This window comes from Suncus etruscus, chromosome 7, assembly GCF_024139225.1.
Source record: "Suncus etruscus isolate mSunEtr1 chromosome 7, mSunEtr1.pri.cur, whole genome shotgun sequence".
Lineage (NCBI taxonomy): Eukaryota > Metazoa > Chordata > Mammalia > Eulipotyphla > Soricidae > Suncus > Suncus etruscus.
The window spans coordinates 50,990,860-51,017,713 of record NC_064854.1 but is presented as its reverse complement, the minus strand read 5'-3'; the positions used below and the strand labels follow the sequence as shown (position 1 = coordinate 51,017,713).

General features: G+C 40.8%; 1 protein-coding gene across 1 annotated transcript in view; it reads right to left on the bottom strand.

Moving 5' to 3' along the window:
• Positions 1-8,366: 8,366 nt before the first annotated feature.
• ABCB10 (ATP binding cassette subfamily B member 10) overlaps positions 8,367-26,854 on the bottom strand; it is a 45,893-nt gene continuing 27,405 nt past the window's right edge. Inside the window, 6 exon segments of the mRNA XM_049777568.1 lie at positions 8,367-8,767; positions 10,954-10,988; positions 14,430-14,473; positions 19,499-19,679; positions 22,505-22,584; positions 26,064-26,273. Of these exon segments, the coding sequence (XP_049633525.1) occupies positions 8,536-8,767; positions 10,954-10,988; positions 14,430-14,473; positions 19,499-19,679; positions 22,505-22,584; positions 26,064-26,273 (782 nt within the window). The 3' untranslated portion in view covers positions 8,367-8,535.

Here is a 26,854-nt window from a genome sequence, read left to right as displayed (position 1 = left end):
AACGGGACTGGAGAGATAGCATGGAGGTAAGGCCTTTGCCTTGCATGCAAAAGGACGGTGATTAGAATCCCAGCATCCCATATGGTCCCCCGAGCCTGCCAGGAGCGATTTCTGAGTGTAGAGCCAGGAGTAACCCCTGAGTGCTGCCAGGTGTGACCCCCAAAAAATAATAAAATAAAATCTAAGAAACATAGGAAGTTATCAGGCATGTTCAGTCACTGATGTCTATAGAAGCTATGTTCTGAGTCTGAAAAAGCCAAAGTAGTGACCAGGGGTCCAAGATCACCAATGTCAAGCAGTCACTAGGCTGATAAGGTCTTAAAGATCTGAGTGGTGAAAAGAAAAAGAAAAGAAAGGAAAAAAAAGATCTGAGTGGTGACTGGAGTGGTTTTAAGAAGAGCCTGGGACTTCATTTTCAGATGGTATAAATGAGTGTGTCCTCTGGGTATGGCAGGGAGCAGAGCTGGCAGTAAGGTCTCCTGACTTACTGGCTGCTTTCCGGGATCGGTGAAGTGTTTTCTTTCTGTTGAGGTGTATGTGCTTGCAAGCAGTCAGATGTGGGCTGACAGGAACAGGATTTATTTAGCTGCCAGGGGAAAGCATTCCCCCCTTTTATGGGTAGGGACACAAACAGTAATACTTGGGACTATTTCATAAACAATGCTTGGAGGATGGGGTCACAGTGGTGTTTGGGGAACCATATGATACTGGAGATCAAACATGCACCCCAACTTGTTGAGCTATCTCTCTACCTGATAAAGAACTCTTAATTATCCTTATATACAACATATACAGCTGTTTCCTAATGGCGGGTGGGGATTTCCCTTTGGTTTTTTTAATAGGGGACTGAGATCAGTGTATCCACCAAAATGCACAAATTCGCCAAGATGTGACCTGCCAGTAACTCAGACTCCTGTTTATGGTCAAATTTTTTGTCACTCATTTCAGTAATAAGCATAGAACTATAAGATTGGGATGGCAAGTATTTAAAGCAATCATCTCTCCCTATGGTAAAGTTCTGCACCTGAGACATCAACAGGTTGCAGATTATTGCTCCAAAGACTATTTTTCTTGACAAGGGTGCCACAGTATCTCCAATCTGATTGAGTACTCTTCTACCCATTGTTGTAAAAGCTTTATTCATTAAGAATTCAGGGTTAAAAAAGAAAGTTCAGGGTTATTTGTGTATATTAGTTTAAGTTTTGTTGTCAATTTGCTGATTCTGGAATGAGGTATATACAAGTTCTTTTTTTTGTGTGTGGGGGGGGGTTGGGGAGTCACATCTGGTAGCACTCAGGGATTATCCTGGCTCTGCGCTCAGAAATTGCTCCTGGCTAGCTTGGGGGACCATATGGATTGCCAGGATTCTAACCACTGTCGGTCCTGGGTAGTATGTATGCAAGTCAAACGCCCAACCCTTGTACTATCACTTCGGCCCCAGGCACAAGTTCTTATTTGGATACCTGTGTCACCTTTATCAAGCCTCTGTCAAGTTACTAATAGTTTCACTAATTGTAAGGATTATTATATTGGGGTCAGAGAGATAGAACACCAACTAGGGCTTTTGTCTTGTATGCAGCAGACCTGGATTCAATTTGTGGCATCCCATATGGTCCCCCTTGCTAGCCAGGAGTGATTCCTGAGCTCCACTGAGTGTGCCCCCCCAAAAAATGAATTTTTTTTATCAAAAACCCACAAAAAAAAATCAAACTGAAGGAAAATATTCCTTTTAACATTATCTGTTAGCCCACTTCATCATCCCTTAACCAAATCAGCTTTGATACTTGTTCTGATGCTCCCCAGCGATCATACACTTTAGTTGCAGTGTTCACAAAAGTATGTCAGTTTACCTCAACTTGAAGTTTATATTGTGGTGTCTCAGGTTCTAAGTGGCACAGCTGTCAAAATCAAGTTTGACAAATAGGAAAGGGATCAGCCTCTAACCCTCTTTTTGGCAAGGCACACATTCTTCTACTTGTGTAGAAGTGCCAGTAATGTCAGATTTCGAGTGAGTTCAAGACCTCACCCAGATCGGCTTGGGAGTGGAGGCTGGAAGAACAGCGGCAGACAGTGATGAACTGAATCAAACTTCCTCAAGTGACTGCAGTGAGACGACTCTGAAGTGCTAAGGGAGGGCTAGGAGACTGCTGCTTCTGCTGGATGGTCACTGCCTGATTGTTGGAAAAACTGCTTACTGGAATACTGGTTCCTGCTGCCTTTTCCTCTCTCTCCTAGTGCTCCATGCCCTAACACTGACAAGGGTTCTGATTGGCAAATTGATTTTTAAGCTCATTTTGTGTATTGATTAATTTGATGATGCTATTTTCTATAACCCCAGACTCAATGACTTAGTAGCAACATTGTTCCTTCAAGAACACACATGTCCCTCCTTTGTTCTCTGTAGTTAGGTCCAGGGCTCACCTGTTTTGCAGGACCACCTCAGCCAAGGAGGTGATTTGTCATTGGGGATGCTACCAGTGAGGCTGTGGAAGCATTGATGATCTCCTGCAGCTGCTGGGCAAAGTCTTGAGCAGATCAGTGCCTGGGCTGAAAAGTCCTACAAAGGTGGTCACTCCTGCTGCTATCAGCTTAGGAGAGGAAGATGGCTCTTTTGTCCTGGTCTGTGGCAGTGACCAGGACATCGTATTAGGTGCATAGAGGAGGAAATGGGCTACCACTGCCACCAGGCATCACTTCTCTGAGGCTGGAAGCACAGAGCTGTAGAGAGTAAAAAATTACACCAGCCCCACAGACTGGGAGAGGGAGTGCTACAGGGTACAGAAGTTATCTGGTTGTGGGATCCTCCCACAATGGGATCGCAGTGACATTGGTGATGGGAACATTGCATTGGTGATGGATGGTGTTCTTTGGTGTTTGAAACCCAAACACAATCATGTATGTAATCAAGGTGTTTAAATTAAAAAAAAAAAATATATATATATATATAAAGAGGCGATGGTGTTCCCTCAATATTGGGCAGGGTTCCTTACTGGGGCAGGACATCTGAAAGATTAGCAGGAATAGCAAACAAGTTGAGACAGGCACAGAAAGCAATCTTGGGTTTCAGAGACTGCAACCTCTAGAAGGCAGAGGGTATATTGTAGGTATTTTGGCCAAGAGGGGAAGTACAAAGTAGTAAAAAGGACCTTTTCCAGGTTCTGCTCAGCCACTTGTGTAAACTGTGGGAACCTATTGGTGACTTTCAAGGGAACTAAGGCCTTAGAAATATGTCAATCCTGACGGGCGCAAGCCCATCCTGAACAGTAAAGCCAACCATCAATCGCATGTTGCCACCTAGGATGCCAGGGATTCCCAGATCTGTAATCCTGGCTTCCTTGCAGTGAAATCAAAGAAATCTGCAGTATTGGTATTTCTTTCAAGGAGCCCTTTCTCCTTCAGCCCAGGTGGTCCTCCACACAGGACTGGTGTTAGCACCCTCCAGAGGTAGCGAGGCTCTTGTTGCAGAAAGGGGCCCATTACTGGTAAAGATAGCAAAAATACGTATTGAATTACTGAGTCCTACCCTATTCAGTATTCATTCTCTACCCTAGGTTGTGATCTGGTGATTGGATTACTGGATCCCTCCCTATTTAGTATTCGATCTCTACCCTAGGATGTGGTCTGGTCCTTGCTAATAAAAAGCCCAGGTTTCAGGAAGGTACTGCATTCATTCTTCAGTCTTCCTCCACTAAGCTGCTTCCCTTCTTAGGAATGGAAAGCTTGAGTGTTGGAATTCCCGAACCCATTCTTGTCCCCTTTCACTGTGTGGATTATTTCCTGCATCAATAGTTGCTTCCAGACCCACATCTCTCCAGGTTCTGGTTTTGGATCCTGAGGTTTCATTCACAAATATGAACTGGTCCAAGTGGCTGTGATGTCTTTAATTAGAAAAATGACAATGGCTTTACAGCACTCATTTTGGGGTAGTGCTCCTTTCCTATAAGGTAGTTTCTGAATTCCCAGGGGTTTCTGTATCACAGAAATGACCCTAGGAAGATAGACAACAAAATGTTAAACAACATAATGTAAATTTTCATTTCATGTGTAAGATTTCAATTGAATTTTAATTTTCTTATTTCCTAATTTGATTATCTTGACTTCAATGGCTCTTCACACACGGAGAAAATCATATTTGTATGATGACATTGAATGACTCCCCATCATTTGGTCCCCCATTTCTCTAATATATCCTTCTATCCAACTTCACTGCTAAATTAATTTGCAACTAGTCCATGCTTCCTTCTTTACTTATAAAATGGTATTGGGGGGGCCGGGCGGTGGCGCTAAAGGTAAGGTGCCTGCCTTGCCTGCGCTATACTTGGACGGACCGCGGTTCGATCCCCCGGTGTCCCATATGGTCCCCCAAGCCAGGAGCAACTTCTGAGCGCATAGCCAGGAGTAACCCCTGAGCGTTACCGGGTGTGGCCCAAAAACCAAAAAAAAATAAATAAATAAAATAAAATGGTATTGGTAGCCACTTACTTAAATTATAGATTTACTAAGTATCAGGTATGGTAATGTAAAATATTTTGAAACAATAAAAATGTATGAAACCAACACAATGTTAATAATGGCTGACTTAACTTGTCATTACTCTTTATTAATTATAATAGTGTTACTAACAATACAACAGTTGTCTGGTTTTTAGAATTAATATGTATTTGCATTACCTTTTTTTAAACACTGTAGTTACTTAAACCACCCTTCAACCATGAGCATTAAGCACCATCAATGTCCCATTTCCTTCCCACCCTCTTCCCTGCCTACCTTTTTTTATTTTATTTTATTTTTTTAGTTTTTGGGTCACACCTGGCAGCGCTCAGCTGCGTGAAAGGCAAATGCCTTACCGCCATGCTCTCTCTCTGGCCTCTCTCTCTCTCTCTCTCTTACCGCCATGCTATCTCTCTGGCCTCTCTCTCTCTGTCTCTCTCCCCCTCCCTCCCTCTCTTCCTCCCTCCCTTTTAGACACTGTAGCTTGCAATATTGCTAATGAACAAGTACTGTACATAACACTGAATCTCTATTATTGGTAGAGTATCAGTATCAGTGTTACCGATCACTCTGGACCCAGTTATTTTCTAGAGTGATCAGTTCCAACTATCATTGTAGTGGCATTCATCACTATTTGTGGCAAGCTTCCTACCATGGACTGGTTCTCCAGAACCTCATCTCTATTGTCCTGGATATTATTACTATACAATCTTTTTTTATATATCCATAAATGAGTAAGATTATTCTATATCTATCCCTCTCCCTCTGACTCATTTCACTCAGCATTATATTCTCCATATCCACCCATGTATAAGCAAATTTCATGACTTCTTTTTTCCTAATAGCTGCATCGTATTCCATTGTATAGATGTACTAATATTTATCTAATCATCTGTTCTCAGGAACTTGGGTTATTTCCAGATCCTGGCTACTATAAATAGTCCTGTTATGAACATAGGAGTACAGAGGGCTTTCCTGTATTTTTGAGGTGTTCCTAGGAGAGTACATTATCTTTCTTCTTAAACTAGTAGCTCTTTGAGTTTAGGCCCTATGGTTTACTCGTCTATCAATTCCATTACACAACTCTTTATCCATCTCATCTTATTAGCTATATTGAAGCAACTAAACATAAAGTGTATAAAAAGGACATGAAATGATGACTAGTTTTTGTCTTTCAAATGTTAGTTTTTTTCTTCCAGAATCTTCATAAAATCTACTATGAAACTGATTGTAGTGCAAAGTTTTATAAGAAGTGATACACAGGGGGCCCGGAGAGATAGCACAGTGGCGTTGGCCTTGCAAGCAGCCGATCCAGGACCAAAGGTGGTTGGTTCAAATCCCGGTGTCCCATATGGTCCCCCGTGCCTGCCAGGAGCTATTTCTGAGCACACAGCCAGGAATAACCCCTGAGCACTGCCGGGTGTGGCCCAAAAACCAAAAAAAAAAAAAAATGATACACAAGTTCACTAAAAATTTTAATCCATGATATAAATTATTACCGAAAAACATAATTGGGCACATTGTATTAGGAAACCAAGTATGATGATCTAATCTCATTTTGTAAGTACTTCTATGGCACAAGAAATTTTCCTCAGAGAAAAATCCTGTAATTATTTTGTTTGCTTTCTGAGAAACACACCATAATAGCAATAAGATGACTGTCATTGATTAATACTGTTTACTAATTCAAAGAAAACTAAGTTACATGGCCAGAGAGATAGTTGCCTTGCACATGGCCAACCCACAATGGATCCCATATGGTCCCTGAGCTTGCCAGGAGTAACCCCTGAGCACCACTGGGTGTGACCTAAAAACAAAACAAAAAAAAATAGAACAAAACAATGAAAGAATATGGAATTCATTCAATAAATCAAGTTTATTCACTTATAAATTCCCTTAAACAAGTGAGATATAACACTCTAGATTTATTATAAAAGAATGGTTTCTTCTTCCAGGGAAGAATCAGGGAACCAAGGAATGCATCAGAGAACTTCAATTTTAATCACACTGAGTATTTCTTAGGTTCTGGCATCAACATTGTAGAAAAGCACTTTGTAGATCAGTGTAATAATATAGTGGGTAGGGAGCTTGCTGCCTGGGTTCAATCCCCAGCTCCTAATATGGTGCCCTGCACCCCATCAGGAGTGATCCCTGAGTATAGATCTAAGAGTAATCCCTGAGTATCACCTGTTATGTGATAAAAAAAAAAATTAAAATTAAAGCAATACTTTTTTTTTTTTTTTTTGGTTTTTGGGCCACACCCGTTTGATGCTCAGGGGTTACTCCTGGCTATGTGCTCAGAAATCACCCCTGGCATGGGGGGACCATATGGGACGCCGGGGGATTGAACCACGGTCCTTCCTTGGCTAGCGCTTGCAAGGCAGACACCTTACCTCCAGCGCCACCTACCCGGCCCCTAAAGCAATACTTTTAAAGCACATTTTCTTTTTTCTTTTTTTCTGTTTTCTCAGGTCACACCCATTTAATGCTCAGGGGTTACTCCTGGCTAAGTGCTCAGAAATTGCCCCTGGCTTTGGGGGACCATCTGGGACGCTGGGGATCAAATCGAGGTCCTTCCTTGGCTAGCACTTGCAAGGCAGACACCTTACCTCTAGCCTCTAGCATCACCTCGCCAGCCCCTAAAGCACATTTTCTTAACTAACAGCAAATTAACAGTAGCTACTGAATGTGAACAATCCAATGACTGTCTTAATTTTTTTTTTTTTCAGTTTTTGGGCAACACTTGAAGATGCTCAGAGGTTACTCCTGGTGAAGTTTGTGGGACTATATGGGATACCAAGGATCAAACCCAGGTTAACAAGCAAGGCAAGTTGTACTACCTGTCTAGACCAATTGTAATAAAATTTTTGAGTTATTTAGTAAATTTTAACCATAAATAGAAAAAAATGTTATCCATGTCTTCTTCTTAGAAGTATAACTGATAATCTATGAGCAATAAACTATCCTCAAATGTTTTAAGATTAGATATATAACTATTTTATTCAGATTTCACTGAATGAAATTTCAAAAATATTTAAATAACAAATATAAAATTTGGCAAGTAATTATATTTTGAACTATAATTTAAAACTGCAATATCTACACAGTGTAAATACTAGATTTGTTTTTATATCTTTCTTTTTTTTTATTTTGGTTTTTGGGCCACACCTGGTAATACTCAGGGGTTACTCTGGCTATGCGCTCAGAAGTCGCTCTTGACTTGGGGGACCATATGGGACACCGGGGAATCTAACCTCGGCCTATCCTAGGCTAGCACAGGCAAGGCAGGCACCTTACCTCTAGTGCCACCATGCAGGCTCCATATCTTTCTTGATTGTATTTGGCAGTTCATGGCTTACTTCAAGTCCTTATAAAAACAAATAAATGAATAATAAAAATAGAATTTTTTAATTTTGAAGGACTATTTTTTTCTCCTTCAAAATTTTTTCTCCTTTGAAAAATCAGGATTGCATGTATCAACATATTCAAAACCAGGCACACATAAGGAACACCAGTAAACTTTCATACCTTTAAAGATACAGGAGATGATAAATATAAAAGTTCTCTTCTCACTGTATGGCATTATTCTGTAAGTATCTTAATCAGATAACTTCACAAGATTATTAGGATAAAACAAGGTTATGGTGAATAGCAAACTGGCCTAAATAATTAGGCTTTTTATTTATGTTTTTAAAAAGTTGTCACTTGATAATAGTCTCATCTGCACAGCAATAAAAAAAGATGAGGTATTATGCTATGCGATATGAATTAAAATATTCCAAGATAAAAGAAACCATAAAACCCAAAAATAATTTTAGAACTACAGGTATTTTAAAAGTTAGTTATTAAAACTGAATAAAAGACTTCAGAACAAGTACATTTCAAAACAATATTTTATATACTTTAGAAAAATAGTCTTATTTCAATACTTGAAGTATGAATTAAAGATTTCACATAAGTCTCTAAGATCTGTACCCTACCCGCAGACCATAGTGCCTTTTTGTATTAACGCCTCTTGTATTCAAATTACTTGTAACTTCTCCTTTATGCTGAAATAAAACTCTGTTTGTTCATTAGTTTTCTGTATATTCCATTTGGTCTTGAAAGCAGTTCTTCGTGTTTCCCACATTCAGTAATTTTCCCTTGGTCAAGAACAGCTACCACATTAGCATTCTTAATGGTAGACAGCCGGTGAGCAATAATTAGCACTGTTCTTCCAGCCATGAGTCGATCTAGAGCTTCTTGTACCAGGTGCTCATTCTCAGCATCTAGTGCACTGAAACAGAAAATCCCAGGTGAGAAAGCAAAGATATCAATGCACTTTGCTTTAGGGATCAATCCAATCACTACTCAGGGAAACATCTGTGGTACCAAAGATCAAAATTCAGGATGTCCAATTGTAATTGGACATTGTAAAGCAATTACTTGCTGTACTTTGACTTTTCTTTTTCTTTTTGAAAAGTTATTGTTGTACTTAAGGTAACATGTTAGTAAGAGTTAACATCTATGGTCTTGACATATATTTACTGTACTTTACCACCATCAAAGTGCCCAAGAACCTCCACTACTGTACTTCTATTATTTTTGTTCTCTCCACTCCACTTCCATGGTTCAGTAACCTCAATTTTGTAATCCAGGACCAAGGGTTTTTTTGGTCATATTTTGCTTGTTTTCATCAACTTTTTGGGTGTCTATCTCTATTTTTTTAATATAAAGTTACCATAAAAAAAGTTTAGGACACTTGATTGCCATAGAATTGCTCTAAGTCAAAAAACATTCTGCATCATTGCTGGTGAGAGTAATTAAGGGTTCATCACAAATGTGTCTCAGAACTAGGATCATAAAACCAATAATGAAAAACGCAGAATGGTCTCACTCATCTATGGGTTTTAAGAAAAATGAAAGACATTCTTGAAATAATAATTTTCAGACACAAAAGAGAAAAGAGCTGGAAGTTCCAGCTCACCTCAGGAAGCTCACCACAAAGAGTTTAGTTAGAGAAATAACTACATTTTGAACTGTTCTAATAATGAGAATGTATAAGGGAAATGGAGAGCCTGTTTAGAGTACAGGCGGGGGTTGGGTGGGGAGGAGGGAGATTTGGGACATTGGTGATGGGAATGTTGCACTGGTGATGGGTGGTGGTCTTTACATGACTGAAACCCAAACACAATCATGTATGTAATCAAGGTATTTAAATAAAATAAAATAAAAAATTTAACTTAGAAAAAAAATAAACTCAATGAACTGCACATTGCTCCCTAGCCTGGGGAGTGCTGGGAGGCTTGGCAGGCCCCCAGCCGTCCTTGTCTTTTCCCCCTGACTCCAGGCCTTCCCTGGGTGCCAGATCAGATGGCCAGAAGTGGGTTCAGGTGGACTCTTAGTGGCCCTCAGGTTCCCCCCTCCCTCGGTACTCCAGGGGGAAGGTGCATGGGGAGGAGGGCGGGCAGACATTTGGCTTCCTGTTTCCTCCTTGATTCTGGAGACCAGCTCTTGCTGGTCCCCTGGACTTCAGTCTTTCCCTGGGCACCGGTCTAGATGGACTCCATAGGGGTCAACAGGCTTTCCCCCTATCTCTCCCTACACTAATGGGAATGGGCTCTGGGAGGAGGGCAGGTTGTTCTAGCACTGGTTTATGTTGGGACAGTCAGTGGACATTTTTTCTCTTTGTTTTCATATTGATAGTATTGTGTGCATATATTCTATATATCCTTAATATCCATCTTGTATTGGGCCCTTGATACTGCCCTACAAAGCTCATTTCTAATATTTTACTGCCTCAGTCCCAACCCTTACTTCCCCCCATCCTCCCATGTAGGTGCAGCTAATGACATGAAGCTCACCACATAGAGTGATAAGTGCAGTTAGAGAAATAACTACACTGAAAACTACCATTAACAATGTGAATGAATGAGGGATAAAGAAAGCCTGTCTCGAGTACAGGTGTGGGTGGGGTGGGGAGTAGGTAGATCTGGGAAATTGGTGGTGGGAATCCTGCACTGGTGAAGGGGGAGTGTTCTTTACATGACTGTAATCATACAACTACAATTATATTTGTAATCACGGTGTTTAAATAAAGATAATTAAAAAAAATTTAAAAAGAGTAAATTATTGTTTATTCAAACTTGGTTTCCCTTTTTTGTGGAGGTTACTTTTTTGTGCTACTCAGGGTCTATGTGTTGGTATATGGGAAGAAACCCTAAGAATCGCATGGTTTCTTTGAGCTACATACCTGGCCCTCAGGCTACGTTCATTCTGTAATGTAAGAGGGAGGGCCACTGAAGTAGAAAAGGAAGTACAGTACTTGTGTTACAAGTGGCAAGATTCAAGTCCCTGGCACTGCATATGGTCCCTTGAGTACCACCAGATTAAAGAGCCAAGAATATGTCCTGAGAACCACCACATATGACCCCAACTCCTCCACACCAAAAAGAAGACTCATAATTCATAATATAACCTCACCTGGTTGCTTCATCTAGGAGAAGAATTTTGGGATTCTGGAGGAAAAATAGCAAAAAAAAGAATTAGGAAAACGTAATCTCAGTACTAAAAAAATAAAATATTGATGTAACATAATTGGGCCTTGAAAACATTTTCCTAAATAAAAGAAGGCACAGAGTTCAACATATTTTATGGCAACTTTGATAAGAAAAGTCCACAGTAAGTACATTTACAGATACAATAAATATATAGGGCTATGGTCAAGGGGTGTGTACTACTAAGAGGTACAACATTTCATTTCAGTGTGATTTAAGTGCTCTAAAATTGATTATGGTAAGGGATAAACAACTCTGAACTTCATTGAGTTATGGACTTTATTATTATTTTGATTGGTGGCACCTACATTTGGTGTTGCTCAGGAGATCATATGGGATGCCATGGCTAGAACTCAGTAGGATGTTTGCCTTGCATGCAGACAACCTGGCACGGATCTGGATTCAATCCCCGACATTCAATATGGTCCCCTGAGCCTGCCAGGAGCAATTTCTGAGTGCAGAGCCAGGACTTACCAGAGCGCCACCGGGTGTGGCCCAAAAACAAACAAACAAAAAAGTACTCAGGTCTGTTGCATGCAAAGAACATCACCCCTTATTTATGTATGCACTTTAAATGAGTGAACCACATAATTTGTTATATCACAATAATGTTACTACAAACATAAAAGCACAAACTCTAAAGTGTCTGAGAAAAGCACTTAATGTGAAGAATTAGATAATATTTTAAACTATCAGGTTAGTCATAGGACATATTCATTGCACAATTTGTTGTGGTGCACCAACTAACAGTGCGATGTAAGTAAAGTAAGTAGAAGTTACAGCCTATAAGATCCTACTTACAGTTTAGTTATAAGTTATAACAGTTTAGTTATAAGTTATATGTACAGTTATTAGTTTAGCTACAAAAACTAGAAAAAAGTAATTATATAAGATTAAATTCTAACTTTTCATAGGAATCTGTTCATAACTGAAAAAGTCACATAAGGGCCAAAGTGATAGCACAGTGGGGAGGGCGTTCACTGCGTTCACCTAGCAATTGACCGACTCATGTTTGATGCCTGGCATCCCATATGGTCGGTCCCCCCAAGCCTGCCAGGATCTATTTCTGAGTACAGAGCAAGGAGTAATCCCTGAGCTCCGCCTAGTGTGGCCCAAAAATCAAATAAACAAAAAGTCACACAAAAACATGCATGCCATATAAATAGCAGTACTATTTATAACACCCCCAAACTGACAACCCAAATGTTCATGATACATTGTAAATGTATAAAATGTAAATGGTAAATGGTAAATAAGAGTCCTGACAGAAAGGAAAAAAGTGCTACATCATGAAGGAGGAGTCTCAAAACATTGATACACAGGCTAGATACAAAAGATTCTATCTTGTCTGAATTCATTTATGTGAGTTCAGGAAGGAAAATTTGGACCAACAGTAGATAGATGGTAAACTGCTATAAATGGATAAAGGTACCTTTTTAGGGTGAAAAAAAACTTTAAAAAATTAGACTCTGTGGGGACTGGAGTGATAGCACAGTGGGTAGGGTATTTGCCTTGCACGCAGCCAACCAGCTTCAACACCTGGCATCCTATTTGGTCCCCCAAGCTTACCAGGTATGATTCCTGAGCACAGAGCCAGGAGCAACCCCTGAGTATCGCCATGTGTGTTCCCCACCCCCAAAAACTTAAACTGTCATTGTTATACACTGTAAATTTGCTAAAAGTCACTGAATAGGTTTATATGGTATATAAATTATGCTTAATAAAGCTGCTTATTTTCTCTATTTTTGGGGGAGTGAGGAAGTGAATGGACACACTTGGCAATTCTTCAGAGTGACCCTTACTACCATATGTGATGCCAGGAATTTGAACTGGGGTCCACAACAATGCAAGCACCTAATCTGTATTATCAATCCAGTCCCTGTTTATTTTTCTTGTTGGTTTTTCTTGGAGGGGTGGGGGTTGGGAAGAAGGTCAGTTAATAATAGAGGAGAGGTAAGGTGTTTGCCTTTCCCAGGTCAGACCTGTGCAAGACAAATGCCTTATTTCCTATACTATCTCCCTGACATTTTTTCTTTTTAAAAAAATCACCTTTAGAGGCTGAAGTGGTGATGCAAGCGGTAGAACATTTGCCTTGCATGTCTAACGCAGGACAAACCAGGTTCAATCCCCTGGCATCGTATATGGTCCCCCAAGCCAGGAGCAATTTCTGAGAGCATAGCCAGAGTAACCCCTGACTGTCACCGGGTATTTGAGCGCCACCCACCCAAAAAGTAAAAAAAAAAAAAAAAGATCACTTTTACAGGGCTGAAGACAAAGTACAACAGGTAGTATGTTTGCCTTGCATAAAACTGACCTGGCTTTGATCCCTAGCATCCAATATGGTTCCCCAGAACTAACCAAGAGTAATTCCTAAGCACCATAGGGTGTGCCCAAAAGAAAAACAAAAAAATTTTTGAGGGGCCACACCCTGTGTTGCTCAGGCCTTACTCCTGGCTCTACACTCAGGAATCACTCCTGGCAGGTTTGGGGGATCATATGGAATGCCGGGGTCTGAACCCAAGTTGAATACATGCAAGTCAAACACCCTATCCATTGTGCTATTGGTCTGGCCCCAAATGATAACTTTTTAAAGTAAAATATAATCTTCTTTGTTTTGTTTTGTTTTGTTTTTAGGTCACACCCATCAGCGTTGAGAGGTTACTCCTGACTCCACACTCAGAAATCGCTCCTGGCAGGCTCGGGAGACCATAAGGGATGCAGGGATTTGAACCACGTTCTTCTGCATGCAAGGCAAACACCTTACCTCCATGCTATCTCTCCAGCCCCTAAAATAAAACCATTTTTATACCTGATACTATTATACCTGAGGAAAAATCCTGAGCTCTGTGCTCATAAATCACTCCTGGTAGACTTGGGATGCTAGGGATCAAACCTGGGTCAGTTGTATGCAAGGCAAACAACCTACCGATCCCATTATACATTTTTTTTTTTTTTTGGTTTTTGGGCCACACCCGGCGCTGCTCAGGGGTTACTCCTGGCTGTCTGCTCAGAAATAGCTCCTGGCAGGCACGGGGGACCATATGGGACACCAGGATTCGAACCAACCACCTTTGGTTCTGGATAGGCTGCTTGCAAGGCAAACACCGCTGTGCTATCTCTCCGGGCCCCCCATTATACATTTTTATATAATTTCACTGACGCCACTTGATAGTTCATATACTAATATGCCTTCTCTGACAAACCTAAGCAGAGTTTTGGTTCCTAAAAAACAGCCTATAAGTACATGGTATATTTGGACAATAATGTACTTAATGAACTCCCATCTTATATTTTGCTAGAACTACCATCCAGCACAAAAATATGAAGAGAAAGTGGTAAATTACAAGGTTATTATTTTAAAACTATAAAAACAAAGAAACAGTCAAGGGGTTTCAAACCTACCTTAAGTAGAGCACGGGCAATTGCAATCCGTTGTTTCTGCCCACCTGTTGACAAAATTTTCTTTAGATTAAAATCTTTTTTTTTGGGGGGGGGGACCACACCCGTTTGATGCTCAGGGGTTACTCCTGGCTAAGCGCTCAGAAACTGCCCCTGGCTTGGGGGACCATATGGGACGCCAGGGGATCAAACCACGGTCCTTCCTTGGCTAGCGCTTGCAAGGCAGGCACCTTACCTCTAGCGCCACCTCACAGGCCCCTAGATTAAAATCTTAACATAGGTTCATACTAATAGATTTTTCTGATAACTTGTGGTAATTTAAAGTTATTTTCTTGCAGTTAGTCATAACTAAGATGCAACGTAGGACAAAACCCTTCATTTTTTTTTTTTTTGGTTTTTGGGCCACACCCTGTGACGCTCAGGGGTTACTCCTGGCTATGCGCTCAGAAGTTGCTCCTGGCTTCTTGGGGGACCATATGGGACGCCGGGGGATCGAACCGCGGTCCGTCCTAGGCTAGCGCAGCAAGGCAGGCACCTTACCTCCAGCGCCACCGCCCGGCCCCATTTTTTTATGAGCAAAGTTGGGATGAGGTAAGAATGGGGAGTTAGTGAGTTCTGTTGTTTGGTTATAAGGTGCGAGGTATCAAATCTACGTAAAGCAAGACATATGTCCCCATAGAGTTACATCACTGGCCTCAGGAAACCAATATAAGTTCTCCTCATTAATTTTGAAGTTAATAACTATACTATCATAGCTAAGATTTATATTTTGTGGATTTTTTAAAAAAATTTTTTTGTTGTTTTTAACCACATCTGGCAGTGCTCGGGGCTTACTCCTAGCTCTGAGCTCAGGATAGCTCTGGTAGGGATCAGGGAACAGTATGTAGTGCTGGGGACTAACCCAGGTCGGCCACATGCAAGACAAGTACCCTGACAGCTGTACTATCACTCGGGCCCCTCATACCTAACTCATTTTTATATAAAAACAGTATTTTGCTTGTCTTGGGAAGCACATTCAGCAGTGTTCAGGGCTTACTCCTGGCTCTTCACTCAGGAATCACTTCTGGTTGGCTTGGGGAGCCAACATGGGACACCAGTGACAAAACCTAAGTCAACCATATGCAAAACAAATATTTTACCCACTACTATTATTCTGGACCCAGCTAATATTTATTGAGGAGTTTCTACATACCAGCTATTTTTAAATGTATTATATATTATATATATTACCTTATTTATTTGTACAATAGTATAGCAGATAGTGCACTTGCCTTGCATGCAATCAATCTGGGTTGGATCCCAGCATCCCATATGGTTTCCTGAGCACTACCAAGAGTATTCCTGAATGTAGGAGTAACACGTGAACATTTCCATGTGAGGCCCCAAAAGCATAAAATAATTGTGTGGGTCTCCCATGCATCATTCAGGAGGACTGGTGGGTCTGATTGAGAAGGTCTTGCTAGCAGAAGATGACAGAAAGTCTCAGCTAACTTGGGTGGTAATTCAATTCAGGTCTGAAGATCCCATGCTGCTTGGGCCCTGTGATATCAGACATTACTTGAGCCATCCTAGCAGTATTGAAGGCTTCCCTGGCCACACTCAATAGTGTTCAGGGACCTTGAAAACTGTAATCTAGTGATACCTATTAATTGTGTGGTGCTAGGGATAGAATGTATTCACTACACAATCTGCTGGATCCTCATTAATGTGTGTAGGTGTACACATGCGCACACACGTCTATGTAATAATATATAACTATATAATCTACATATGCTTTAAATAAAAATAGCTGTAATATTGGGTTTTTCTTTTATTGGTTTTTGAGTCACACCTGGCTGCTACATGCAAAGCTAGAATCTTACCTGCTATACTATCTCTCTACCCCTCACTTAATAATCAAAATATTCCTATAAGAGACCAGAGACTTAGCTCAATGAGCTGAGCATATACTTTACATGCAGAAAGCCTGGCCTTGTTCCCTGGCATTGCACAGTACCCGGAACACCACTGGGAATTACTCCCAAGCACAGAGCCAAGTATACCTATGTATCAGCAGGTGTGACTCCCTCTCCAAAAAGCAAAAAAAAAGTAAATAAAATCCTGTGAAGTAGATCTTATAAATTATTCCTCATTGAACAATGAACAAGTAAGACATAAAATAGCCTGCCCAAGACTTCACAAATAGTGTCAGAATCAAGATCTGAAAGTAGGGGCTGGCTAGGTGGCAATAGATGTGTCTGCCTTGCAAGCGCTAGCCAAGGAAGGTCCGCAGTTCGATCCCCCGGCATCCCATATGGTCCCCCCAAGCCAGGGTCAATTTCTGAGCGCTTAGCCAGGAGTAACCCCTGAGCATCAAACAGGTGTGGCCCCCCCCAAAAAAAAAGATCTGAAAGTATACTATATGAAGGGCTATATTTTAAATCATATTACATACATACCATCTTCCTAAACAATATGCAGTAGAACAAAGAAACCAGAAACTCAAGATATTTGGAAGTTTCTGAATATTATGTGAGACAGATAGAGGAAAGGGTATAAGTGATATTATATTAGGATATGTAATTCTATTCTAGCTCAGAGCATGAATTTTGAAAACTTTCTTTTTTTTTTTTTTTTTTTTTTCCCAAGTCCCAAATCTCCCTCCTCCCCACCCAACCCCTGCCTGTACCCTAAACAGGCTCTACATTTCCCTCGTACATTCTCAATATTAGGACAGTTCAAAATGTAGTTATTTCTCTAACTAAACTCATCACTCTTTGTGGTGAGCTTCCTGAGGTGAGCTGGAACTTCCAACTCTTTTCTCTTTTGTGTCTGAAAATTATTATTACAAGGGTGTCTTTCATTTTTCTTAAAACCCATAGATGAGTGAGACCATTCTGTGTTTTTCTCTCTCTCTCTGACTTATTTCACTCAGCATAATAGATTCCATGTACATCCATGTATAGGAAAATTTCATGACTTCATCTCTCCTGACAGCTGCATAATATTCCATTGTGTATATGTACCACAGTTTCTTTAGCCATTCGTCTGTTGAAGGGCATCTTGGTTGTTTCCAGAGTCTTGCTATGGTAAATAGAGCTGCAATGAATATAGGTGTAAGGAAGGGGTTTTTGTATTGTATTTTTGTGTTCCTAGGGTATATTCCTAGGAGTGGTATAGCTGGATCGTATGGGAGCTCGATTTCCAGTTTTTGGAGGAATCTCCATATCGCTTTCCATAAAGGTTGAACTAGACAGCATTCCCACCAGCAGTGGATAAGAGTTCCTTTCTCTCCACATCCCCGCCAACACTGTTTATTCTCATTCTTTGTGATGTGTGCCATTCTCTGGGGTGTGAGGTGGTATCTCATCGTTGTTTTGATTTGCATCTCCCTGATGATTAGTGATGTGGAACATTTTTTCATGTGTCTTTTGGCCATGTGTATTTCTTCTTTGTCAAAGTGTCTGTTCATTTCTTCTCCCCATTTTTTGATGGGGTTAGATTTTTTTTTCTTGTAGAGTTCTGTCAGTGCCTTGTATATTTTGGAGATTAGCCCCTTATCTGATGGGTATTGGGTGAATAGTTTCTCCCATTCAGTGGGTGGCTCTTGTATCCTGGGCACTATTTCCTTTGAGGTGCAGAAGCTTCTCAGCTTAATATATTCCCATCTGTTAATCTCTGCTTTCACTTGCTTGGAGAGTGCAGTTTCCTCCTTGAAGATGCCTGTAATGTCCTGGAGTGTTTTGCCTATGTGCTGTTCTATATATCTTATGGTTTTGGGGCTGATATCGAGGTCTTTAATCCATTTGGATTTTACCTTTGTACATGATGTTAGCTGGGGGTCTAAGTTTAATTTTTTGCAAGTGGCTATCCAATTGTGCCAACACCACTTGTTGAAGAGGCTTTCCCTGCTCCATTTAGGATTTCCTGCTCCTTTATCAAAAATTAGATGGCTGTATCTCTGGGGAACATTTTCTGAGTATTCAAGCCTATTCCACTGATCTGAGGACCTATCCTTATTCCAATACCATGCTGTTTTGATAACTGTTGCTTTGTAGTACAGTTTAAAGTTGGGAAAAGTAATTCCTCCCATATTCTTTTTCCCAATGATTGCTTTAGCTTGAAAACTTTCATTTTCATCTTATTCTCTTCATTTCCCTGCTCGAGGAGAAACTGGCACATATAGTAGTCTGTTTGTATGAGAGTAGAGTAAGATATAGAGTAAGCCACTCTAATATTTAGGATGTATACATTCTTGGGGTTTCAGTGATTGAAATCGGGATCTCATATTTGAAGAATGTGTTTTGCTGCTGAGCTATATTTCTTTTTTTTTTTTTTTTTTTTTTTGTGGTTTTTGGGTCACACCCGGCAGCGCTCAGGGGTTATTTCTGGCTCCAGGCTCAGAAATTGCTCCTGGCAGGCACGGGGGACCATATGGGATGCCGAGATTTGAACCGATGACCTCCTGCATGAAAGGCAAACGCCTTACCTCCATGCTATCTCTCCGGCCCCGAGCTATATTTCTGATCCCTTGCTACTCTCTATTTTTTTTTTTCAATTTTACTGAAATCAAAGAATAAATTAACTGAGGACAAACATAGGGAATAAATATAGGCAGCAGACAGATATAAACAAAAATATGTTATAATTTTATCTTCCTCAGACCACCCTTTCACCTTTCACCCTGGATAGACTTTTCCTACACTGGTATTCAGGAATCCTGGTATTTTCCATTTTAGAAAACTTAGTTCCAGAAGAGAGAGATAGTGCATCAGTAAAATGCTTGCCTTGCATGCACTCAATCCAAGTTTAATTCCCAGTACCACAAATGGTTCCTGGGACTCTATCATAAGTGATCCCTGAGCACAGAGCTAGGAGTAAGACCTAAGTACAGCCAGGTATGGCCCAAAACCATAACAACAAGAAAAACTCCCCATTACTACACCATGAAGTATCTGCAGAGTTTTTCTATAAAGTAGTAATAAAATAAAACTTAAAGGGACCAGAGATGTAGCTCAGAGATTATGGAACACATGTGTGAAGTACTGAATTTGATTTCTGGCATCTCAAGTGGGGATTGAGAAGGGAAATACCTGAAAGGAGAACGCCTTTTTCTCCAACCACAGTGTTGAATCCTTGAGGGAAGTTTCGGATGAAACCAGCTGCATTGGCAATATCAGCCACTTTCTCTATCTGCTTGTCAGTTACCATTGAAGGGTCATCTGCACCATAAGCAATGTTCTCGGCAATTGAGCACGAAAACAAAACTGGTTCCTACAAATTGGAAATCAAATGTATTTATTATAAATATCAAAACAGACTTAAAATATATCTAGTAATATAGTGAAGTTTGTATAGTACAAACACTTAAGAAACTTGCAAAGCTTTAAAAAATAAACATTTGGGGCCAGAGAGATAGCACAGTGGTGTTTGCCGTGCAAGCAACCGATCCAGGACCTAAGGAAATTGGTTCAAATCCCGGAGTCCCATATGGTCCCCCACGCCTGCCAGAAGCTATTTCTTTTTTTCTTTTTTTTTTTTGTTTTGTTTTTTGGGCCACACCCAGCGGTGCTCAGGGGTTACTCCTGGCTGTCTGCTCAGAAATAGATCCTGGAAGGCACGGGGGACCATATGGGACACGGGGATTCGAACCAACCACCTTTGGTCCTGGATCGGCTGCTTGCAAGGCAAACACCGCTGTGCTATCTCTCCGGCCCCACCAGGAGCTATTTCTAAGCAGATAGCCAGGAGTAACCCCTGAGCACCAGTGGGTGTGGCCCAAAAACCAAATAAATAATAAATAAATAAATATTTTATTATTGTTATTCTTTTTTGGGGGGTCACACCTGGCAGCGCTCAGGGGTTACTCCTGGCTCTATGCTCAGAAATCGTTCCTGGCAGGCTTGGGGTGAGAGGGGAGAGACCATATGGGATGCTGGGATTTGAACCACCATCCTTCTGCATGCAAAGCAAACGTCCTACCTCCATGCTATCTCTCCAGCCCATAAAAAATAAATACCTTTTAAAATGGCGGGGCTGGAGTGGTGGTGCAAATGGTGAGGTGGCTGCCTTTCGCGCACTAACCTAGGTCGGACTGTAGTTCAATCCCCCGGCATCCCATATGGTCCCCCAAGCCAGGAGCGATTTCTGAGCACATAGCCAGAAGTAATCTCTGAGCGTCACTGGGTTGGCCCAAAACCCAAAATAAATAAATAAATAAATAAATAAATAAATAAATAAATAAATAAATAAATAAATAAATAAATAAATAAAACAAAATTTGTAATGCCACTTTGAAAGAACCTTCTGGAATAGTAAAAAAAAAAAAAATTGGGGCCAGAGAGGTGGCGCTAGAGGTAAGGTGTCTGCCTTACAAGCGCTAGCCAAGGAAGGACCGCGGTTCGATCCCCCCGTGTGTCCCATATGGTCCCCCCAAGCCAGGGGCGATTTCTGAGCGCTTGGCCAGGAGTGACCCCTGAGTATCAAACGGGTGTGGCCCGAAAAACCAAAAAAAAAAATTTTCTTCCAACTGCCTTTTTTATATGCCACTATATAATCTACATCAGTAATATCTTAATTGTGCAATTCTCACCACTGTCCACTTGCAACTCAGCAAGTGGAGTTATAGTAAAAGAAAGATTTGAGGGGTGGAGGCCAGAGTGATAGTACAGCGATAGGGTGTTTGCCTTGCACACTGCTGACCTGGGATGGACCCTGGACTGACGCAGGTTTGATCCCGACATCCCATATGGTCCCCCCAAGCCTGCCAGGAGCAACTTCTGAGTGCAGAGCCAGTAGTTATTTCCTGAGCCCCACTGTCGCTAGGTATGGCCCCAAAACAAACAAAACACACACACAAAAAGAATCAAAGAAAAATCTGAGGTAGTAGGAGATACTTAGAAGTGGTGCTTCCTGGGGTTGTCCCCTTTACACAGTCTGACAGTAAAAAAATAAGTAAATAGGGGCCCGAAGAGATAGCACAGCAGCGTTTGCCTTCCAAGGGGCCGATCCAGGACAAAAGGTGGTTGGTTCGAATCCCTGTGTCCCATATGGTCCCCTGTGCCTGCCAGGAGCTATTTCTGAGCAGACAGCCAGGAGTAACCCCTGAGCACTGCTGGGTGTGGCCCAAAAACCAAAAAAATAAATAAATAAATAAATAAATAAATAAATAAATAAATAAATAAATAGTCATATCAAAAGTTCCTGGTAGCAAAAGGGTAAAGGGTTCTGTAAAAATATTCTGCTGTGAACACTAAAAAAAATCTTAAGGGGCCGGGAAGGTGGCGTTAAAGGTAAGGTGTCTGCCTTGCAAGCGCTAGCGTAGGACGGACCACGGTTCGATCCCCTGGCATCCCATATGGTCCCCCCCAAGCCAGGGGTGATTTCTGAGCGCATAGCCAGGAGTAACCCCTGAGCATCAAATGGGTGTGGCCCAAAAAAACCAAAAAAAAAAAAAAAAAAAATCTTAAAAAAAAAAAAAAGATTTCTTTGCAAAGGCCCTCTATGCTTCTTGCTATAGCTTTTCTCTGTTTGTACAGAAATATTTTGTGCGAATTTTATGTAAAGTATGGGGGGGTCATTAAAAACTGGAAATGCAAGAAACTAAAAAGCTTTATTATTTTCTCCCCATTCTATAAATAATTAGCATTATAAAATAGCATTGTTTTAACCAAAGAGATAATACAGTGCATAGGGCTTGTACACAGCCAGCCGGGGTTAGATTCCAAGCCCATTAGGAGTCATCCATGAGAGAAGAGCAAAGAGTAAACCCTAAACACAGCTGGTTGTGTGGCCCAAAAACAATAAAAAAAAAAAAAGTAATACTGGTCCCCAGATTTTGATAAAGTATCAATGTTTCAAGTTGTTAAAATATTTAAAATGAAGCTGGAAACATATTACAGCAGGTGGATGTTGGCCTTGCATGTAAACGACTTGGATTATGTCCTTGGCACCAATATGGTCTTGAATGCAGAGCCAGAAGTAACCCCAGAGCATCTCCTGGTATGGCCAAAAAACCCCACAAAACCCAGATAAACTAAAATGTTTAAAGTCAAGGGGCTGAAGACTGGTAGGGCACTTGCTGTATCCTGGTCTCATACCTGACTCACAGTCCCAATCTTGGATCTCAGCCAAACTGGATTTAGCTCTCGGATATCATGCCCATCAAGACAGACATTTCCTTGAATAGAGAAGGAAGAGACATTTAGCAACATGGGGCTAATTACTAATTTAAACACAGCATATAGTGAGAAAATCCTAGATTCCATTTTTAAAAGATAAAGAATACTCAGAATCTCCAAACAAAAATAAAAATGGAGTATTTCACAGAATCTCCATGTTATCCTTGATGGATAATTTTTGCCTTTTTAGTTCATCTACTCAGCTTACTTTTCTACAAAAGTTGCTGAGAGTTCTCTAGACTCCCTGCAATGACTCTGGACTCTATAAGCTGCATCTTATGCTTTTATTTGGAAGTTTTGTGTGAGAAAAATACCCTAATAGGTATCCACTAGTTAGACAAAGGCAGAGATGACACAATTCTGATGCTGGCATCCATGATAAAGGCTGTCTAATTCTGCCCATTTCTGATCAGATTACTATTACAACCTTGAAGTTCTGCAGTATTGTTCTTTTGTTTGGTTTAATTTGGTTTGATTTTTGGGCCACACCCAGTGGAACTCAGGGGTTACTTCTGGCTCTGCGCTTAGAAATCATTCCTGGCAGGCTCAGGATGTCAGGAATCAAACCAGGTCAGCCCCGGGTCAGCAGCGTGCAAGGCAAACGCACCTACTGCTATGCTATCCACTCCAGCCCCAAGCAGTAATGTTCAGATAATGTTCTTGCCAGTGATTTTTGAGCTCTATGCTCACTCCTTAAAATAGCTTTCCTGTATAAATTAAGTTGGAATGAAATCCAATGAATCTTGTCTTTAAATAAAAAATTGGAATTGTGGGGCCGGAGAGATAGCATGGAGGTAGGCGTTAGCATTTCATGCAGAAGGTTCAATCAGTTCGAATCCCGGCGTCCCATATGGTCCCACCGTGCCTGCCAGGAGCAATTTCTGAGCATGGAGCCAGGAGTAACCCCTGAGCACTGCTGGGTTATGTGACCCCAAAAAACACACACACACAAAAAAAATTTGGAATTGTGATCTTAGTAAGAGAAAATTCTTAACACAGGTACAGAGAAACAGACATTATATATAAATTCATTGTTTTACTTTTACCAAACCTTTTACTAAACAACTTTTACTAATTATTATACTAATATTAATAAAAAATATTAATACTTGTTTGGGGAGGGGAAAATTTCCTAAATATGTGTTGTTTTTTTAATTCAAAATTAAATGAATCTTATGAAAATCCTACTTCACAATGACACAAAGGATATAAACTTTTGTAACTATGTGTCATGATGGATATTAACTAGATATATTATAGTATCATTTTTCATAATATATAGATATCATTCTGTGTATACATGAAGCTTATACAATGTTATGTCAATTTCATTTCAATAAATCTATCCATAAGTAAGGGGCAGAGAGATAGCACAGCGGGAGGGCATTTGCCTTGCATGTGACTGACCCAGGACGGACCTGGGTTCAATCCCCAGCATCCCATATGGTCCCTTGAAAAGCCAGGAGCAACTTCTCAGACAACAGACAGAGTAACCCCCTGAGTGTCACCTGGTGTGGCCCAAAAAAATCAACCCCCCCAAAAAAATCCATAAATAAAATAACATTCTGTGTTATAAAATATGATACAATCCTGTTACAAGTTAAATAAAAACAAAAATAAGAAAAATTTGGGACTAAAAAAAATAAAAATTTGTTCAAATGATTTTAATGCATGCTTTGCATGCAGAAGATCTTTGATGCTCAATATCTCATAAACCCTTAATACTGCTAGGAGTGATGCACAAGCACTGAGTTGAGAGTAGCCCTGAAACTCCCAATTATGGCCCAAAAATGAACACAAAAGAACAAGAGAGAAAAATAAATAAATTAGGAATCTCTTCTACCTCAAAAGAGCTTCAATGGAGTGTTAATAGAAGTAAATTACTGGGATAGGAGCAATAGTACATCAACGAGGTTGTTTGCCTTGCATGTGGCCAACACATATTTGATCCCCCCACACTATATGGTCCCCCAAGCCTGTCAGGAGTGATACCTGAGTCAGAACCAGGAGTAAGCCCTGAACACCAGTGGGTGTACCCTTCCTTCCCCAAAAAAAGGGAAGTAAATTGCTGATGGGAAAATTAATTTTTTTTCATATTAACTATGTTGTTGGATTATAAGTGATTTCCTCCCCAAACAAAGATATCTTCCTTTTTAATAGGTCAAAGACACATCTAGGCGGGAAGAGTTTCTAGATAGGTCCTTTGTCTTCATCCCCCTGCCCATAGGGGGTGGCGTTAATTTCCCAATAAATACTGTGGTCTTTTCCTCTTGCTCCATGAGGTGAGAAGTGGCCACACTACACCTGTTTCACTCTTGGCTTGGTTTGAATTATTTCTTGCAGCAGTCCCTGATCCAGACCCACTTTCCCAAGGTGGGATCATGGCATGTGGAACCCCACAAACTATAAAACTCTGGACAGAAGCTGTCAAAAGGTTCTAGAAACTTCTCAAGGCTTCTACACAATCACAATAACTGGTGCCCAGTATTTGGGCACTCCAAATGGGCAACTCCCTCCTGGTGTTGCTCCTGGTTGCTCCTGGGTGAAGATACTCATAAACTTTTCTGTTACTATTCATTCATTTTTATTAAAACATTTTTTTTTTTGGATCACACTTGGCAGTGCTCAGGGGCTACTCCTGGCTCTGCGCTCAGAAATTGCTCCTGGCAAGCATGGGGGACCATATGGGATGCTGGGATTCAAACCACCACCAATCCTGGATCAACTGCGTGCAAGGCAAGCGCCCTACCGCTGTGCTATCTCTCTGGCCCCTAAAACACCATTCTATACAAACTTATTCATAGTTGAGTTTCAGCCATGAGTGAGAAATTTCTATTTTTGGTCCATGGGGGAGAGGGGATATGGGTGGAAAGCATATATACCCAGTGATGCTCAGGGCTTATGCCTGGCTCAGGAATTACTCATGGTGTTGTTTGGGAACACATGGGATGCTGGGGATTAAATCCAGGTTGGCCACATGAAATGCAAGTGCCCTACCTCTCTGGCCCAAAGTGTTAAACTTATAGTTGTTAAACAACCTTGCCTATCCCTTTCCATTGAGATGCAAGGGCCTCAGAGACACTAGCACTAAAAATGTGAAAGTTGGGGCTGGAGAGATAGCATGGATGTAAGGTGTTTGCCTTTCATGCAAAATTGCCGTTGGTTCGAATCCCGGCGTCCCATATGGTCCCCTGAGCATGCCAGGAGCAATTTCTGAGCCTAGAGCCAGAAGTAACCCCTGAGCACTGCCAGGTGTGACCCAAAAACTAAAAACCAAAAAAAAAGAAAAGAAAAGAAAATGTGAAAGTCTGATTTAGGAAATCACTATGCAAAACACTCAATAAGTCCAAAAGTGGTATCCATCTAAGGAATTTATCTTGTAGGAACAAACCCTCTGGTATTCAGAACTTTTTACACTACAGGCTCTTTGCACAGGAGAAGGCTCGGGAGAGTTCTGCTCTACAATGTATTCACTCACCAGAAAGAGGATCATACAACCTCAGCAGGAGGGAAACCACTGTTGATTTGCCAGAACCACTGGGACCAACCAATGCTGTGACTGATCCTGGTAGAATAGAGAGGCTGAAATCCTGGAATATGGGTACCTCTGGACGAGCTGGGTAAGTGAAGTGCACTTTCTTAAACTCCAAACCACCTTGGAAGTTCTTCTCACTTAAAGTGATCCCATCTGAAATATATAAGGAATATTACTTATGCAGAGATCAACTCACAGTTCGCAATCCAGTTCTCTCACTTGTCTGACTCTAGATGTCAGGTTAGAGTCTGAGTCCTTACTGAGTAAGTAAGTAAGAAGTCTCTACCTAATGCCTACATGACTTTCCTTAACCTCTATATACCAAGAACTATACCACTATTTATACATAGTCTTGCTTGATTTCACAGCCATGAGAGGTTGAAATCTCTGCCAGTTTCACTAAAAGGAGTTGAGGCTCAGATAACAACCTGCCTAAGCTGAAAGTAGCAGAATTAGTGTCTACATTGAAACAATATTTTAAATCCTTTTGCCTACTCCCAATGCTACAGATCTACAGTCTCTGCAATTACTTTTGCCTCGAATATTTCTTACCTACATATGATAAAAGAGACTGTTTGTTCTAAAGCAGCCATGACCTAAAAAAAGTCAGAGATCTTTTCTGACCTTTTATTACCTTGCTACTAAATAAGAAGCTGCTTAGTATCTCTCAACCAAACTGATTTTCTACTGCTATCAATAATGGAGAAGACTGGTCTTTCATTTATTGATTCAGA